This window comes from Phocoena sinus, chromosome 14 (genome assembly GCF_008692025.1).
Source record: "Phocoena sinus isolate mPhoSin1 chromosome 14, mPhoSin1.pri, whole genome shotgun sequence".
NCBI lineage: Eukaryota > Metazoa > Chordata > Mammalia > Artiodactyla > Phocoenidae > Phocoena > Phocoena sinus.
The window spans coordinates 57,829,873-57,848,464 of record NC_045776.1 but is presented as its reverse complement, the minus strand read 5'-3'; the positions used below and the strand labels follow the sequence as shown (position 1 = coordinate 57,848,464).

General features: G+C 44.1%; 1 protein-coding gene across 1 annotated transcript in view; it reads left to right on the top strand.

The window, feature by feature from the left end:
* The window catches only part of LAMA1 (laminin subunit alpha 1), a 159,848-nt gene that overhangs the window by 96,589 nt on the left and 44,667 nt on the right, over positions 1 to 18,592 (top strand). Inside the window, exons 27-37 of the mRNA XM_032654047.1 lie at positions 168 to 295; positions 947 to 1,067; positions 2,427 to 2,564; positions 4,641 to 4,762; positions 7,053 to 7,139; positions 7,443 to 7,636; positions 8,553 to 8,695; positions 10,369 to 10,458; positions 12,005 to 12,116; positions 13,783 to 13,945; positions 18,373 to 18,583. Of these exons, the coding sequence (XP_032509938.1) occupies positions 168 to 295; positions 947 to 1,067; positions 2,427 to 2,564; positions 4,641 to 4,762; positions 7,053 to 7,139; positions 7,443 to 7,636; positions 8,553 to 8,695; positions 10,369 to 10,458; positions 12,005 to 12,116; positions 13,783 to 13,945; positions 18,373 to 18,583 (1,509 nt within the window). The remainder of the gene's footprint in view (positions 1 to 167; positions 296 to 946; positions 1,068 to 2,426; positions 2,565 to 4,640; positions 4,763 to 7,052; positions 7,140 to 7,442; positions 7,637 to 8,552; positions 8,696 to 10,368; positions 10,459 to 12,004; positions 12,117 to 13,782; positions 13,946 to 18,372; positions 18,584 to 18,592) is intronic.

The window sequence follows — 18,592 nt, the reverse complement described above, 5'->3', positions numbered from 1 at the left end:
AGATGGTGCGGCTGCCACCCCTGGGAGGTGACACGAGAGCTTCCTCACTTAAACTCAGTGTCACTTAGAACTGGGCTCACTGCTGGAGAAATTTCTAAAGGAATTAAGTTCATATGCCTCTGAGGATCTGTACCCTGAATTTAACTGAATGTGCTTCTCATCCACAGAATTTTTGGAAGTACTTTAACTCTGTTTCTGAAGAACCTGTCACACGCTCAGATTTTATGTCTGTTCTTAGCAACATTGAGTACATCCTCATCAAAGCATCTTATGGCCAAGGATTACAGCAAAGCAGGTACTTGGAAACTTCTAGACGTTTCCAAATATTTTCCTTATTTGAAAGCAAACTGAAGGGGTTTGATTCACTTTACCCCCTTTACCTCCTATCTTTAATATCATATATATTTCTGTCCCTCACCCAAACCTTATTAAATGTTAATATTATTATGAAATATGTGAAAAGTGACATAGATTATCCATCTCCTGTATTAATGTGGATATAACATGTAAGTACATAATGGTGATATCTTCTATGTAAACAACAAAGCAGTTCTGCTATTTTCTGCCCTTAAACTGCAGTGCCCATTTCTCTGTCACAAGGCATCAAGAATGCTCTTCCCTGCTCATGTAGTACTACTCCCATAAAGAAAGCCACCTAGGTTATAGCCAGGCGAGTACTTCAGATTCTTTCAGGTGTGCTTTCTCTAACATTATATTGAAGTTCTAAACTTTTGGCTGTGGACCTTCCCTGTATAATGACTCGTGTGCTTTTAGTGTGTTTTTACCCGTTTCCTTTACAGCTGTGAGTAGGAACTACTCTCAAACTGGCAGGAAAGCTCTGGTTTCATATATGTGCCAACATTATTCAGTAATGTGCTGTTTCAAGAAAGTGTCTTTTTAAATATTAGTGTCTCCTCTCACGTTTCTTAACCCAACGGTTTCACAGAATCTCAAATATTTCTATGGAGGTTGGCAGAAAGGCTGAAGAGTCGCACTCCAAGAGGGAGGTGGCATCCCTTTTAGAGAAGTGTCTCTGTCCTCCTGGCACAGCTGGATTCTCATGTCAGGTAGGGAGACTGTGGTTAAAATCCGTTTCCTGGTTTGGGGTTGAAATATACTTGTTACAGCAGCTCCGAGTGATGAAGAGAACTGTGTGTCTCTATTACGTCTTTTTTGTCTTTTAAAAATTACTTGTGATAGAATAGGCATAAACATAAACTTCACCATCTTGACCATTTCTAAGGTTTGTACAGCTCAATAGTCTTAAGTACACTCACACTGCTGTACAACCAATCTTCAGAATTCTTCATCTGGTGAAACTGAAACTCTGTACCCAGTAAACCCTAAACCCCCTAGGCCCTCCCCCAGTCTCACCCTTCTGCTTTCTATCTCTATGAATCTACTACTGTAGGTCCCTCATGTAAGTGGAATCATGCAGTATTTGTCTTTTTGTGACTGGCTTATTTCACTTAGCATGATGCCCTAAAGATGGATCCATGTTGTAGCATGTGTCAGAATTTGCTTCCTTCTTTTTTTTCTTTTTTTTTTTAAATTTATTTATTTATTTTTGGCTGCATTGGGTCTTTGTTGCTGTGCGGGCTTTCTCTAGCTGTGGCGAGTGGGGGCTACTCTTCGTTGCGGTGCGCGGGCTTCTCATTGCGGTGGCTTCTCTTGTTGTGGAGCACAGGCTCTAGGCATGCGGGCTTCAGTAGTTGTGGCACACGGCTCTAGAGCTCAGCCTCAGTAGCTGTGGCGCACGGGCTTAGTTGCTCCATGGCATGTGGGATCTTCCCGGACCAGGGCTCAAACCCCATGTCCCCTGCATCAGCAGGTGGATTCTTAACCACTGCGCCACCAGGGAAGTTCCTTGCTTCCTTAAAGCTGAATAATAGTCCATTGGATGGATGGATCACATTGTGTTTATCCATCCATTCATCAGTGGACACATGGGTTGCTGTCACCTTTGGCTATTGTGAATAATGCTGCTGCAAACATGGGTGTACCAGTATCTCTCCAAGATCCTGCTTTCAGTTCTTGGGGTTTATACCCAGAAGTAGAATTGCTGGATCATGCGGTAACTCTGTTTTTAACTTTTTGATGAACCACCATACTGCTCCACAGTGCCACACCTTTCTAATTCCCACCAGCAAAGCACAAGGCTTCCAGTCTATCTATACCCTTGCCAACATGTTATCTTCTGGGGGTTTTTTGTTTGGGTTTTTTTTTTTTTTTTTGATACTAGCCATCCTAATGCATGTGAGCTGGTATTTGATTTGCATGTCCATGATGATTAGTGTTAATGAGCATCTTCTCATGTGCTTGTTTAGTCATTTGTGTTTCTTTTTTGGAGAGGTGTGTATTCAAGTCCTTTGCACATTTGTTAATCAGGTTTCTTGTTCATTTCCTTTGCTTTTGCATTCCCTCAGGACTGCGCACCTGGTTACCACAGAGGGAAGCTTCCAGAAGGTGATGGCAGGAGACCACGCCCTCTGCTGGCTCCCTGTGTGCCTTGCAATTGCAACAAACACAGTGACACCTGTGACCCTGAAACGGGGAAATGTCTGGTACGCTGGTTTGTTTGGGTACTTGCCTGACGCTTAGAATTAGAGCAGGCCCTGAGCATCTACATTTCCAGTTCGAGGTCATACAAGCTTCTTGATTTAGAGAGAGTTTAAATTTAGCTAAATGTAAGATATACATATATTTCCTTTAGAAAGGTCTAGCTGAGTGGTCTGATAATGTTGGTGGAAATTCTCTTATAAATTTTACTTCCTTGAATCTGTTTATGGACATGAATTTGGGAATTAGTCAAGTGTCTCTTGTTTTTTTTTTTTTTTTTTTGGCGGTACGCGGGCCTCTTACTGCTGTGGCCTCTCCCATTGCGGAGCACAGGCTCCGGAAGCGCAGGCTCAGCGGCTATGGCTCACGGGCCCAGCCGCTCCACAGCATGTGGGATCTTCCCGGACCGGGACACGAACCCGCGTCCCCTGCATCAGCAGGTGGACTCCCAACCACTGCGCCACCAGGGAAGCCCGTCTCTTGTCTTTATTTGCAGTACTGGTGGTTGTAGTCAAAGTACGTGAGAACTTTCTGTCATAGAATTTGAAGGATCACCTGGAGGTTTCAAAACGAGTTAATGTCAAAGTTGAAAATGTGTTTCTCTATGTAAAGTGATGCCCTTTCCTTGCGTTTGTTAAAAACTGCATGTTGTCCTAGAGGTCTTAGTGTGCATTTGTTTCCTGGCCACCTACCCCTAGGCCGTCAGGGACACAAGGAGAGTTCTGACCACTGCAAAGGACCAAGTGACCCAGACAGAATCTTGTGTTCCTGAGGACAAACTGTTGCATCCAGGATTTTCCTTAAGCCGACGAGACCTTATTGATAACATAGAATAACCCGATATTCTTTCCCTACTCGTGAAACCTCATTTTTTCTGATAACTCAAATGTGGGAACATTGGTTCCTTGTCTAAATTGTGCCAAGACTAACCTGCTTCAGGTAAAATAACTCACTGAAGGAAAATGAGCTCCCCACCAAGAAAAACACACCAAAGCCTTAGAGATCTTGGCTGTGGCCCAAACACAGGAACCAGGGTTCCCACACCAGATCCATCTTCTCCTGTTTGGAAACGTCTTTCATATGTGGAATTTAAAGGCAATCTCCACTGGGAAAACTGTTAAACCATAGCAGTGCCCAGGTGAATTTAGAAGCGGAAGCACTGCATGGTTCTCCTCAGTTAAAAAGATGTATGTTCACCTTGGCTGACTTCATTATATATCTGGAATTAAAGAATTATTCCAGTCATTCAAGGTAAAATGAACTTAATGAAGATGCAGATAGCTGCAACACTGTTAAAAAAATTTATTCATTCTAATTAGCTCACGCTCCGGGCAGAAGTAAAGTCCTAATACAGAAAATGAGAAAATCTCATTTAAGAATTTAAGGAGAATTGATTTCAGGCAACTTCAGGTGAGATGTAATTAGCTAAGAAGGTCCCTTGGCCAATCACGGGGACAAAAGTCACACGGATAGTTTGAGAAGTTAATTGGTTTTTTCATGCTGCATCTTTCCTTGGTGCAGCTAAGCACTTTGACAAGATTAGGTACTCCTAGGACATTAAATGATTCCCCTACCTTTCCTGACCTACCAGAACAAAGTTCTCAGGTCAGCAGCTGACCTGTCAGTTTATAGTCAGGAAAGAACACAGCCCACTTAACCCACCGTCGATTTCTTGAATCATCTATCCGTTCACTTCTGCCTTCTCAACCCTCCAGTGTGATCACTGAACCCCAACTATGCACAAATCAGTGTGCTTCACATCGCTGTTTGGGTCCCTATACATTTTAGATCCATATTTTAAGGCTCTGAAAGCTGGCCGCACTGGGTATATTTTCTATAAGAAGAATGTATCAGTAATTTCTAGGTTGTGTCGGATGAATGCAATCTTATAATGAACGAAGGCCACAGAGCTGCCAATGTGTCCAGGATTTTAAAAATACGAAGAAAAATGCTCACCCTTCCTTGAGAATAAAAAAAAGTCAACTGATATGAAACGTGGTAGTGCTGGGCTATTGCCAGATGAGAATGAGTTCTAACAGTTTCCCATTGTTTTCCTCTTCTTTTGAAACATGGGGCCCCAGAACTGCAGCCACAACACCGCCGGAGACCACTGCGATGTGTGTGCCCCCGGCTACTACGGGAAGGTGACGGGCTCGGCCAGCGACTGCTCTCTCTGCACCTGTCCTCACGGCCTCCCTGCCAGGTGAGCCTTGCAGGTGCGCTGGCACGCCTGCACCACCCACTGCTGAAGGCGGGCTGCTTCCACTCTCAGCTTCATTTTCCACGGTCTCCGCGTGATCTGTCTTAATGAATACTCTGTGTTTGTCGAGAGAGGCTAATTTTAAGAAAAAGTGTTCCTTCTTCCAGCATTTGAGGAGAATCTTTTCAAAAGCAAAGTATCTGTGTGTTAGTTTTGAGTGTTAGAATGGAACCCATTAAAGAAAGGACTTTCAGGTTTTGTTTTTTTGAAGACTAATTTTAGTCTCCAACCTGTGGAACCAGTGTGCCTAGAGATGAATTGTTATTAATTTTATGAATAATGATACGAAGAATTCAGTTCCTGTTCAGTGCAAGGGAATGGGGTTAGAATTTATACGTGCTGATGTCTGATGAAGTGCAGAATGCTTCATGGTGAGAAAACTGGGGCCAGGTTCTACCTCGCACTCATGATGCCTGTATAGAGTTATCTGAACACATAAAAGAAGCAAGAGACTTTAGGCGGGAATTGGAATATCCGTGGGTCCTCTTTGGTTGCAACAAAAACTGTCATTCATAAATAACATTTCATTATTGCTTAGAATATTTGACAAGGCATTGACCATGTGTAGATCAAATACCAACTTCTGGTATACTAAAATGAAGTTTTCCTTTTAATATTTGTTCTAATCTTCTGTCTTTTATTGTCTCCAAGTAAGTGTTGCTTGACAGCGAATACCTAATGAGAGGCACTGTGTAAACTTCTCCTGTAAACTATCAAGCATCCTAAAATTTATTGCTACTGCTATTTTTTGTATAAAACCTGTATATAAAGTTTGAATCATCAATTTCACTCATGTAATCTAAGCTATATGAATACTTGCATATGTGTATAAAGATGGGCATTGCTTGTACTCACAAGAAATTGGAGGAGGGCACTAAAATATCTACCTACACGGGACTGACTAAATACCTAGAGTGCATTGTGGTACGTACCTAGAGTGAAATATTGTACCAACACTGAGAAAAGAATAAGGCATTATCTGTATGTACAGAATTGGAGGAATGGCCAATGGAATTATGAAACTGAACATGTGGTGTGATGCCATTTTGGAAAACACTCATATCCGTATATATGTCCATGTCCACAGCTCCATAGCTGTACATGCCCAGAGAAATGTCTGGACGGGTGTCTTACACTTCTACTTTGCACAGTTCTGTACTGTTTGTGTATTTTACTTCTTCAGTTACAGAAAGTCCACACCATCCCCACAGCACACCCCCTACACACACACACACACACACACACACACACACACACACACACACACACACACACTAATAGTACACTGTTAGGAAGAGACGGTGAGAGTGTGAACGTTCCGTGTGTGCTGTGCGTCTCAGAGGCCCCGAAAGACGTGCTTTGTTTTCTACATATTTTGTGTTTTCACTGAAGTCTGTCCCTTTAGTGTTTAAGGAGGGAAAAAAGTCAGAAGTGAAGCAGGGCTCATAGCAACCCTGTAACTCATGCTGGGAACTTCTCTTACCAGCCAGATACCCCAGCTGTTTTTTTAGTGGTTTGCAGGTACCCAGCTGAGCCTCTAGTTGGTGATTTAAAATGTGGAGGCAGAGGCTATTGAGAAAAAGGAACACGCCAGAAGCTGAAGTCCCCGAGTGAGGGGTCAGAATCTGAGTGGATCATCCAGTTTTTGGTGCTCTGTCCTTTTGCTGCTGTAGCCCATCGCCCGACTCCCCACCTTTACGTCCAGTTACCCTGAGATCCTGCCCTCACTCTGCTTCTTTCCCCTGCTTTTCCCTCTTGCCTTTCACTGCAGTCAGGTGTATCCCCAGCGCTGGTCCAGCTCCCTTCTCCCTGCTGTTCCACACATTTGCTCACGTGCAGCTCTCTCCAGCCACCTTTTCATCTAATAAGTCAGATAATTCACGTGCATCTCAGAACAAGCCCCTTTTTAGCTGGGAAGCTTTCTTGTTTGGTGACTAATTAGTTGTCTTCTGTAAATCGGGCTGCATCCCCTCAGCACTAACATGGTTGTCACTGGACAGGCATCTGTGAGTATCTTCTAGATACAAGAGATGCAACCGCTTGTATCGATTACATGTTTATTTTCCTTTTTTTTGCCCAAAAGAGTATAAGCTCTAAAAAACTTGTCCAATTGTCCTGTGTAATCAGTTGTTTTTTAGGACAGTATCATGTACCCTAAGAGTAATGAATAAGTACCCTAAGAAAGATTTGAAGTTGTGTATCTGAAAATTCAAAAAAAATTCTTTTTTTCCAGTTTTAGTCCCACTTGTGTCTTGGAAGGTGATCACGATTTCCGCTGTGATGCCTGTTTTCCGGGCTACGAAGGACAATATTGTGAAAGGTATGTCACCTGCCCCTTTTATACACATAGGACATGTTTATGAAAGTGATCGGGAGCCCTTATCAATTTGGATGTGCACGATTGATAATGCAAAATGAAACCCCCTGGGCATCAAAATAGGTAAATGCACTTCCTTGTGACCATCTCGTCCTCCTTTCAGGAAATAAAATGCAGAATAAGGTGAGTGGCCTGTGTTCTCTGCACTTCATGTGGCAGAAGTGATTACTGTCCTTGGGAAGCTGCTCTGTGTATTTACTCACTGGTGTTGACCCTCCTGTCTGTCCTGCGTGTCTCCTTCTGTAGGTGCTCTTCGGGCTACCGTGGGAACCCTCAGATGCCGGGCGGCACCTGCCAGAGGTGTGACTGCAGCCCGCATGGCTCTGTCCACAGTGACTGTGACCGCGGGTCCGGGCAGTGCGTCTGCAGGCCGGGGGCCACGGGGCTCCGCTGTGAGGACTGTGAACCAAGGCACATTCTAGTGGAGAGCGACTGTGTGTGTGGGTATCACTCCTCTCAAGGATAAAAGGTGGTTTCTCCTCTCAGATGGTTTCCTGGTACGGCGCCCAGTGGCGTTGGCAGGATAGAGAAAGTCCTACTTTATTTTAACTAATCATAGATTCCTTTGCATCTGCTGAACTGAACTTTGTGAAGTGCGTTTGGAGCCAAGGAGAAGGTTCTAGGATAACAGCATTTATCTCTCCATCACTGTCAGCAGCACAGCAATGCCAGCTTCATGGTTCAGCTGGTTAATGTCCCCTCTAGTGGAGCCAAGGGTCAGTCAGAGCAGAGAAGACACCTCTGGCTGCTCATTTGTGTCACCAGATTTCACGTGTGGCCTCAGCTCTTGGCTGTTGTGGAATTTTTTTCCGCCAGTTCTGATTTATTTGAATAGCAAGTACATGAGGTAGTGACCTTGGGATGTCTCCTCAGTGGTTCGCGGGGAAGGTAGGGAAGAAGCAAGGTCAGGATCATGGCAGTCCAGAGCTCTTTTGCTTTTCTTTGTGTGTTTGTCATTAGCAAGACACATCCGTTACTTTCTCCACTCCCCTTCGTTTGTACTTGCTGAAGGTGTCTGCAAACTATCTGAGGAAATCACAGACCAGGCCCTGACAGGATTTGCACTTGGAATTCATGGCCGTTGGTCCAAGTCAAAGATGGGCAAACGTGCTGTAAAGGTTGGAGCAGCGTTTCTGTGTGGCCCTGGGGAGTCACTAATGTGACCTGCGTCTGGGCGTCGTCATCTGAGAACAGGGGCTTGGGACCTGCTTACTTCCCGAGGCACAGTTGGTGTGAGGATGAGATGGGATGAGTCCTCGGAAGCACTGTAGATGTTGTTATTACAGGATGCCATGCGCACACACGGGAAAACGTGCCGGCCGCTTTGCTTTAACTTGAACTTCCTCTACCCTGTAGCCTGTGACGACGAATGTGGAGGCGTGCTGCTGAATGACATGGACCATGTGGGTGATGCCATCGTCTCTGTGAACCTCTCCGGCATCATCCCTGTCCCGTATAGGATTTTGTCAAACCTGGAAAATACAACGAAATATCTCCGGGTAGGTACTAGGAATAGAGAGATGGATAAAAACATGTGTCATGGGGAGGTGAAGACTTGGCCTGACAGTAGGGGTCATTTTCTCTGTCCATGCGCCGCGTAGGTGCAGGAGCCTCAGTCCCAGTGTCCAGCGCTGGTAGGCACCAGGCCTTCTTCCCCTGAACCTGACCGGGGACTGCATCATCCACATGATAACTCGTTTCACTGTGGGACAGCTCTCATTGGTCAAGAATTGATCCATAGATGCCTCCTTGTAGATTCTTCCTCTGTGTTCCTCTTTCTCCTGCCTTTTGGAATAAGACAAAGTCCACTCACCCCTGTTTATAACACGTCTTTGGATAGTTGAAAATAGCTGGCCTAATACAAACACAGAAAAGGAATCAGGATGGCATCTTCTTTAATGTGCTGAATGAAGATGAACTATTTTCTGACAGTGTATTATTCTTAACTGGAGTTGCAGGGCACAAAAGTTCCTCCTCCCTGGACGACTATATGAAAATCTCTGAGGGTAAATCATAGTTTTATGTTTAGTTAAAATCTGTGTTTTGATCTGGGTCCAAAAGAAGGTGGGAAGGTAAGAAATTGACTTACTAGACAGTGTTTTTTCATTCTAATTGGGAAAACATGTGATTCTTAATTTGGCTTAAAGCCTATGCATTAGAATTTGAGATATTTAATTTGCTGTGCTATGCAGTAATGCGTGTGTGTGCGCGTGCGTGCACAGTGGACTCCAGCTGCGTCTGTGATCCACTCTTGTTAATCCCGGTCTTTTCTCTTTAGATATGATGGAGTTAAGAAAGGTTAGGAAACTCTTAAGAGATGTTTCTGTTGTTCCTCAAATAGAACGAAATGTTTTGAAAGATGAGAAAAAAAGGAAGGAAAGAAATGTTTAAGTTTCTTTTCCACTCACTATAGACACAGTCAGTAAGTACTACTTTGTCAGTTTGGGCTCCAGCAGTACAACTATATTTCTTTTTACCACGTGAGATAAACACTTGATTTCAACGTTAACTCTTTTTGAGTGATCTTCCCTCATTTAAACCACCTTGTTAATTCCCTTAAATGACTTTTTATGTTAATGTAAAGTTCTCAGGAGTTTAAAGTTGTGAACCCTTCACTTTTTCTTGTTTTCACCGTTGACCTACACTGCGACTTGCGCAAGTTGATAACTGTCTTGACCGTAAACAATAGTCTAGCCCCTTCAAGTGTTGTTATAAGGTTTGAATAGTCATACAAGTAAAGAAATTAGAAGAGTGTTGGCATAAATTAAGCACCTAGTTGTTAGTAATTATAAAGGCTTTTCTTTACTTAATACTTTTGTATTTTAGCTTAGTAAGCGTTTTTTGAGGTGTTAGCAGTTATAGTTAAAATTTATGTGACTCTACTGTTAAGTTCGGCCCAACTCACCCAGGAATTGCAGCAGTTCAGTTCTGCATAACCCACCAGACTTTAAATTCATACCTACATAGGAAGTTCAGTGCAAAAGATGGCAGTATGGAACCATGTTGCTGAAGTCAAAACTTCAGTGAATGTGATTCATTTTATTTTTTAATGCAATTTCAAGGAAAGGAGAATTTCTTTCTATGAACAAAAAAGGTAATAACAGGTGATTGTTAGTTAAGAACCAGAAGATTTATTTTGAAGCGTTATAATTTGTTTTCTTCGTTGTTTTAGGACTCTTTATTAAACGAAAATATACAGAAAGAACTGGCAAAAATTCAGCTTGAAGATGTCTCAGAACAAACAGAGGACCTGCAAAGGAAGGTAAGTTCTTCACGTAAAGGGCCCGCTCCCCCACCCACTCCAGCCCTTGTGATCCCTTGCCGGTGGCTGCCTGGAAGGTTCTGATCAGATCAGGGCAGCCTCTTCCTCCCAGGAGCTGTGCTCCAGGTACTTTGTGTTGAAATTGGTTCTGATGCTGCCAGCTTCTGTGCTTTAGTGGGAAGAGGCTCCTGATTTAATTTCTGCTGTCCTGTCCACTGAGGGAGGAGTCGGGCTGCCACTTTACCATCACCTCTCATTTCCTCCTGTGAACCAGGGGTGGGCGGCATGAAAAGATGGGGCTTCTTCCCTGTCCTGGATTCACTGCACATGGTGAGAACGGAGGTCCCCACCCCTGCCCCCAACACCAGCGCAGCTCCTTGTGTGGTGTCGGCAACACTCAGGCTTCAGCCCTGTGCTTCTGATTTGTGGACTTTGATGTCAGCAGGGGGTTATTTATTCTGTTTAGCCCATGCCAGATGAATGGTTTCTAGTGACCAAAAAAGAATCTGCTCATTTGCAGATGGTGAGGGAGGCCTATTGCTAAATTTATAATTTTCACTCATGGATTTTGTGTGTGTGTGTGTGCGCGCCACACACACACGCACACACACACACACATAGATATGCGTGTATGCACATTGATATGTGTATGATAGTGTATCTGTGTATATGTGTATCTTGTCTCTGTCTCTCAACATCCACACACGTATACAATCATGCACCCTAAAATGTATTAGCCTGGAATTAATGATGATTTGGGAAGAGTTTAAGGGTTTATATGTGGGCTTTAAAGTACCTCTGCAAGCAAACATTTGGTAGGAAGTGATAAGCTGATGAAAATAAATTCTTGTATCCATTAAAGAAGATTCTCTTTGGATTTTGACTAGGAAACACTTTTAGAACCATTCTGAGTGACTTTACATTCCTGGAAATTACGTTTGTAATTTATGAAACCTTTCTTTTTACAAATTAGAGCATTCCTAATAAAAATAACAGCTGAGAGCAGCTCTCAGCCCCTGGACTGCCGGCCTAACAGACATCATCCCATATAATCATCATGAAGTCCTGTGAGGCAGTGTCGTTATTACTGCAGGTTACTGATGAAACTGGGAGGTGTTGAGTACCGGGTCTCCAGCCTGGCAGAAGCAGGCCCGTTTGCCTAACTCTATGTCTTAACTCCTTGACTAAGTTCTCTCAGTCAGTAGAAATTAATAAGATTTTACTTTCTAGGTTCTGCATATTTGGGTCCTAAAGTGAACATGAGGTCTTCACAGTGGAGACATTGGGGGAGTCTGTGGCTTCATGGCCAATTAGGTTGCCTTTAAAAAAATAGACCACCTTTTCTCACACAGAGTGAGCAGTAAATCATTTCATGAACGGCCTAGTCCACTTCCAACCCAACTGTTGACCTTAGCATAGGTGATGGTGTACATCTTCACTCTGTGTTCTGGAATATGTTTGTTGCTTAAAAGAGACAACATCTGGAGTGCCGAAGTTCGCGTTGTATTCAAAGTCAAACTAAACTGAGGCCTTTATTTTCCATCAGCTGGACAGAGTGTTAACACGGAGCCAGCACGTGACCAGGGCCACCAAAAGGATCCTCGACAAGAGTCGTGACCTCTTGACGTTTACGGAGAAGCTGCAGGCAGACATCCAAGGTAGTGTCCTCGGAGCCTTGTCTGGCGGGTCTGGCTTCCTCGGTAGGAAAAGCTTATTCGCTTCACTCAGCACATGAGTAACCATGTCCTAGACTCCTAGACTGGACACCTGGAGCCTTCCCTGTGTCCACGTCGTTGTCTTTCATTGAGAGTTTTATCTTTTAAAAAATGGATGTTTCCTTTTTTCTTTTCCACATCATGCCGTACACTTCAGTCCTTAGTATCAAATAGATATGGTGCCTCCCCATCCATTATGAATTTGTCAAATGAACACTTATTAAACGGAGCACATTTGCCGAGTGGTGAGCCGAGGTCCAACAACAGACCACGAGAGAAGATGAGATAGAGCAGTTGATTCCTTGGGGGGGTCCAGCCTGAGGAAGTAGCCAGCCCATCTCAAGGGGCCACACGATGTGGTCAAGGCAGGGTGCAGGCAGAGAGAGGGAGACGGGACCTGGAGCGCAGGCCTTTATTAGGGTCTGTGCGTGGAGTGCTTTGGGGTTCCTGGGCTAAGGCCAGACTGGCCAATCCAAAGCAGAAGAGCAGAGTTTTGGTAAGTCCCCGGGGACCTTATCTACGGGGCATGTAAGGGGAAGGTGCTGGGAAACAGGAAGACTGTCCATCACTAGGGCCATTGGGGAAGTCATATCCAGAACTTACATTTGCTTTGCCTCTGCGGCTGCGTCTAGGGCATATGCTTGCATGAGGGGCCAGTGTTATTTTAAGGTCCCTGCAGGCCACTTAGCTGAATGAAATGAACACAGAGGCAGCAATACCACAGAGTAGCTTAGCTAAACTCTCAGCACCATCTCTCTGCCCAGAATAGGAGTTGATGGGATTTGGAGCTTCAGTGTGGTCCCAAAGTATGTCCTAATATCAGAGTAATTTACGCCCTACTCAACTGGGATGTCCCATCTGATCTGGCTTTTAGTATGCTACTGTCAGTTTTTTGGCTACCAGAAATTCTGGCTTTTCTTTTTGGATTATGATGTAAGGGCATAAAAAGTATAGACTCCAATACGAATCAGACTTTATAGGGCAAAAGGTAAGGATATTATTAGAACAAATGACATGTTTTTTTAAAAAAGACTAGTATCAGGCTTCCCTGGTGGTGCAGTGGTTGAGCGTCCGCCTGCCGATGCAGGGTGCACGGGTTCGTGCCCTGGTCCGGGAAGATACCGCATGCTGCGGAGTGGCTGGGCCTGAGAGCCGTGGCCGCTGGGCCTGCGCGTCCGGAGCCTGTGCTCTGCAACGGGAGAGGCCGCGGCAGTGAGAGGCCTGTGTTCCGCAAAAAGAAAGAAAGAGTAGTATCAAGTACTGGTGGTTTGTTCCTGCAGTAAATATTACTGAGTGCTTCTACATGCAGATGTTCGTGCCAGGGGCAGGGAATGCTGCCGTGAGCATGGTAGGCACAGCCCCTGCCCTTACAGTTTATGGGTACTGGGGAAGCAAACATGAAATAAACCAGTAATCCCAAGTCCATGAGTGTTTTGACAGAGGATGTCCAGAGTGCATTGGGATATATGGGCTGACGTGGCCTGGCTAGAGGTTCAATCCAGTTTAGGTGAGCAGAGCAGGCCTTACTGGAGAAGGTTCTAAGTTTTTCCATTTTAGTACTGTCCATTTTTGAGAAACTTATTCAATGATTGATATATTTTCTCCATAGAAATCATCGAAAGGGCAGCAACTCTAAATCAGACCTTGGATGAAGATGTCCAGTTACCCAGTTCTACTCTTCAGAATATGCAAAAGAACATCACTTCATTGCTGGAAATCATTCAGAAAAGGAATTTCCTGCAGTTGCACCAAAATGCCACTCTTGGACTCAGGTAAGTGCCTGAATACCATTCATGACACAACCAATTAGAGGTAGGAACTTGAAAGCTGAGGGGGAAGGAGGCAAGTGGAGGAGAAGGAAAGAAAGCTCTCAGTGGGGCAGAGGTCATGAGAAGAGCTGGGTGCTGGCCCCTCCAGAAGAGAAAAGTGTGATCAGTAGAATTTCTGTCTTTGCTATTACGTCATAGGTTCGGTTTTTCTCTGTGACCCTAAAACAGCATTTCTACTTTGTGTGAACAAAAAAAACCCTCAGGATACTGTCTTCCTTGAAGATTAAGTGTAATGCTGTAACCTCTCATGGAAGCAGACCCAGGCAGTGGCTACCACTGAGGCTGTGAACTCTAGGACAGACTGCCATCATGCCAGATTAATTTAGCTCCGGCATGCACACTGTCATCAAAACCGTGATGTGAAGTGACCACAAAGAGCTGTTAGACATGGTCACTGGGAGCTTGCAATTTGCTTTTGGCTTTTTTCTTAGTATTTTCACACAGTAATTACTTGATGTAATAGCAAAGCTGTCTCTCTGCCAGGTTGTGATAAATGTCTTAAGTACTGGTTTAGTCACATAATACTCCATCAAAACTCCAGTCTCTATAGTGAGATGTTAATATATTTTACTATTTTAAATAATGTTGTAATGAACAACTTAGATAAGAATCTTTTTCTGTATTTCACATTATTATCTTATCAGGGTACGTGTTAAGGAGTGAAATCATTTAGCCAAAGAGTTTGCATTTTGAGGATTCCCGACTTGCATTGCCAAATTATTTTCTAAAACGTTTTTAAAAACAACATCCACTTCTACCGGCACATACGGGAGAGCTGAGCTTACATCTTTTTTCATCATTGAATGGGATTTTTGACATTGTTGTTAATTTGTTCTGTGAGAAACAAAAGGAGGAACTTACGTTGCATGGGATTTGGAGAGGGGACTCATAATCTAATTACTAGAACATTTGTTAGGGCCCAAGAAGGGCCCTGAGAGGACTATGGACTGGTCGAGGGGGGCTCAGAAGTGGGCGAGGACCCAGGGGATGGGGAAGGGGCCGCCATCTACAGAGCACCTCTTCTGTGCTGGGTGGTGTGGACTGCACCCCTCATGGACTGCAGGGGCTCATCCCCGCCACCTTGTTAGGTGGGAAATATCCAGCTGGAGAAACTGAGGCCCAGAGAATATTAGTAGCTTGCCCCACCTGCAGGACAATATGAAATCTGGCTACACACCTAAATCTGTCTGACATTAAACCCCATTATTTTCCAGCCCTAAACAACAGGAAGTACGCTTTAGACCCAGTCCATAGAAGATGGGTGGGTGGAATTCCCATGGTCAGCTCAGAGACCATGGCTGTGTATCTACACTAGATTGTAATCACCTCTCCCTGACCCAGCCCCTCCCCTGCATCCTCCCTTCACTGGATGCATGGTGCGGGGACCCCCACAGGGAAAGGCTCATACCTCCATGCAGGTGGTCCCAGGACCCGCCTGCAGTTGAGGCAGCCACCCCAGGGCACCCTGCTCTCTCCTCACCTTCCTCAGCTCCCCGCTGCCTCCTGGACCACATGTAAACATCACGTATTCATTCCAGCCTCCCTCTTCACTCACCATCTCCCCCCATCCACCCGGCTCCAGCTCATCCTAGGCTCAAGGTCCTCCCAGCGCCACACGTGGTCGGTCATCTCATTCATTCTCTCCCTCGGCTGCACGTCTCTCCCTCGGACGGGGAATCCCTGCAGATCCCAGGAGTCATTTTGCAGGGGTCTCCCCCCACCAGTACCTTCCACGGTCATGTCATTCGGTCAGTAAAGTGGATTGAGCCCACAGGTGTCCCGCATTGTGCTAGGACTTGGGGACACAAAAGAGAACAATAAAGCCTTTTGCCCACTAGGAGCTCACAGTCCAACTGGGAAAAGTTGACTTACTGAGTAGCAGTTGAGAGGAAGGGGAGAAGGCAGGGGGCCCTCTCCCCACCTGTGCCCCCTGACCCTCGTCCCCGCTAGGCCCTCCTCCTGTCACCCTTTCTCTGTCATTGTAGCTCTTCTATTTCTATTTGGAATTAAGTTATTCATAAGATTCTTGAACTCCCTCTTTAATTTGTAAGTTAAATTATTACTACTGAGACCTTTTATTTTAAAAAGATTTTTAAATGCATTCTTAGGCCTCCACTTTCTTCCATAGATAATCCCTGTACTTAAGTCATTTCAAATTTCATGGATTATTTTAGGACTTATTTCTCAGCCTTTTTATTATAATTCTTAGAAGAGTGATAATTTATGCTGAAGTACAGCAATCCTGTAAGTGAGAGTACTTAGCACACAACCTAGCTGCTTATCGTGCATGTGTCAGGGTCCCCAAGGCCACCTCCACATTCAGAGTTTCACCAGGACTCCCATGACTCAGGGCTGAGATTTCCTAGAGCAGCGTATTAAGGATGCACCGCTGGATCATGAGGAAGATGCAGGGGAGCTGGGAGGAGCCCATGCAGGCTCCCTACACTCTCTCCATCCCAGGAGGGACCACGGAGCACACTCTCCCCCCAGCAATGAAAATGCAGCAGCTTGTGTGTGATGCCCAGGGAAGCCCATAGAGTTCAGCATCTGAGGTTTTCAGTGGGGGCTGCTCCCATAGGCTCCCTCTGCCCAGCACATACCCACATTCCAGACTCCCAGGAGGGAAGCAGGTGTTCAGCCTAAACCACATTGCTTGCACAAACAGTCGAGGCAGTGAGCCACCCTTACAGGGGACAGCGGGAGCACTTGCAGACACCAGCCGAGGGCCAGCCTGGCAAGCAGGCCTTTCTAAGGGTAGCCAACTCCGGCCTGCTATCTTTACCTTTACCACACCCTGTAAATTATCCTTTGTAGCTGTGTTTCCCAACTGTTTTCCACGCAGGTGTCCCCGGACCTATCAAAAGATATTTCAGTAAAGAAATGTGTCCTGTGCCCAGATAATTTGGTAAATGCAGTGTCTTAAGGAGAGACAAGGTCTTTACTACAAGTCTTCAGGCTGATGTTTCAGGATCTGCGAAAGGAGCCTGGAGAACACAGCTAGATGTACTGCAGCACGCAGCCCTTTCTCATGGAACTTGCTTACCTGTTCACGGCACTAGTGTTGTGGAGAAACGCAGTTTGAAAAACACTGTTTTACTGTGTTAACTAAATAAATTTTACAAGAAGAAGCTAAGAGTGCTGAGGGGTTTTGTGTTTTTTCTTTTTAGTCTTTCAAGTCACTGCTGACTATATCATTTCATCTGATCACAGCTTAGGTGGTAAATTCATTTCATAGATGAAAATATGACCTCTATATTTAAATTTCTTTGAGAGATACCTTCTTTAACAATGTGAATTGACAGATTCATGGCCACATGTTAGGAATATATTGGATTTATTTGTGTGTTTCCCATGTGCTCTTTTTGGTTCTTGTTGCCTGCATCATAATGCAACACCTTGCTATCATTTTTATAATCATTAAAAATCATAAGAATGTTCAAATGATTCCTGATAATGCTCAATGATATCAGAGTTCAAATATGTATCTTTGGAAAATGTTTTTTTGTGGTGTTCAGCCCAGCGATCTGATGATATGTGTAAGCTAAGGGTGATCTACAAGGCATTTTCCATGAAATTTTTCAAAGTTCTTCTGACAAATTGAAGCAAGAAGTTAATGGGATATATTCAACCACTGCAAAGTTCTGTAGTATGAAAACCGTATCATTCTGTAGAGCTTTAAGTTTAAATTTGATTGAAATAGCAATTTACCAAAGAATAGGGGAAAATGTCTTTCGATTTCCTAAAGCTTGCTTTTATCAATGGTACAAATTATATCTTTATGGCAATTTGGATTTGAAAGTTTTTATAAAATCTGTTTTTTAACTAGCTGCAGAAAAACCTTTATATTGTATAAATATACTGGTAACTTGAGAGCAAATCACTGAAGAGTCTCCTTTTTTCGATTTCTGGCCATATTATAATGAAACATTTCAGTTGCCGTCATTCACAGACTATGGTCCCAATTTTCTGAATCAAGATTCACTGAGATGGTTTCTTTTAATTCCATTACTAAAATATGTTAGTAAGTTTGTGAATAAGGAGAGTTTATTAAGGATAAAATGTAAATCTGCCATACTAATAGCTGTCTTAGAGAAATTGTTTCCCTTTTTAAGAGATTACGAGATACCACTTAGGACGTCACAGAGAAACTCAGAACGATTATGTAAAAGTCTCTTCCACTATCGGGGTCGGGGGGAGTGGTGGTGGGATGAATTGGGAGATTGGGATCGACAGATATACACTAATATGTATAAAATGGATAACTAATAAGAACCTCCTGTATAAAACAAAAAGTTTCTTCCACTATCATTTCAATGATACGAGCTTTCTTGTTTATTTCTTACCATGTGAACCGTCTATTATTTTCCCAGGGCTGCTGAAGATTTATTGTCACAAATTCAGAAAAATTACCGGAAACCACAGGAAGAGTTGGAGGTATTAAAAGAAGCAGCAAGCAGCCTCCTTTCAAGACACAACAGTAAAGTGCAGGCCACAGAAGAGCTCCTGAGGGAAGCAGAGAGGAAGACCCAGGAAAGCAGTCGCCTCCTGTTCATTGTCAGGGCCAACCTGCGAGAGTTCAACGTGAGTCTT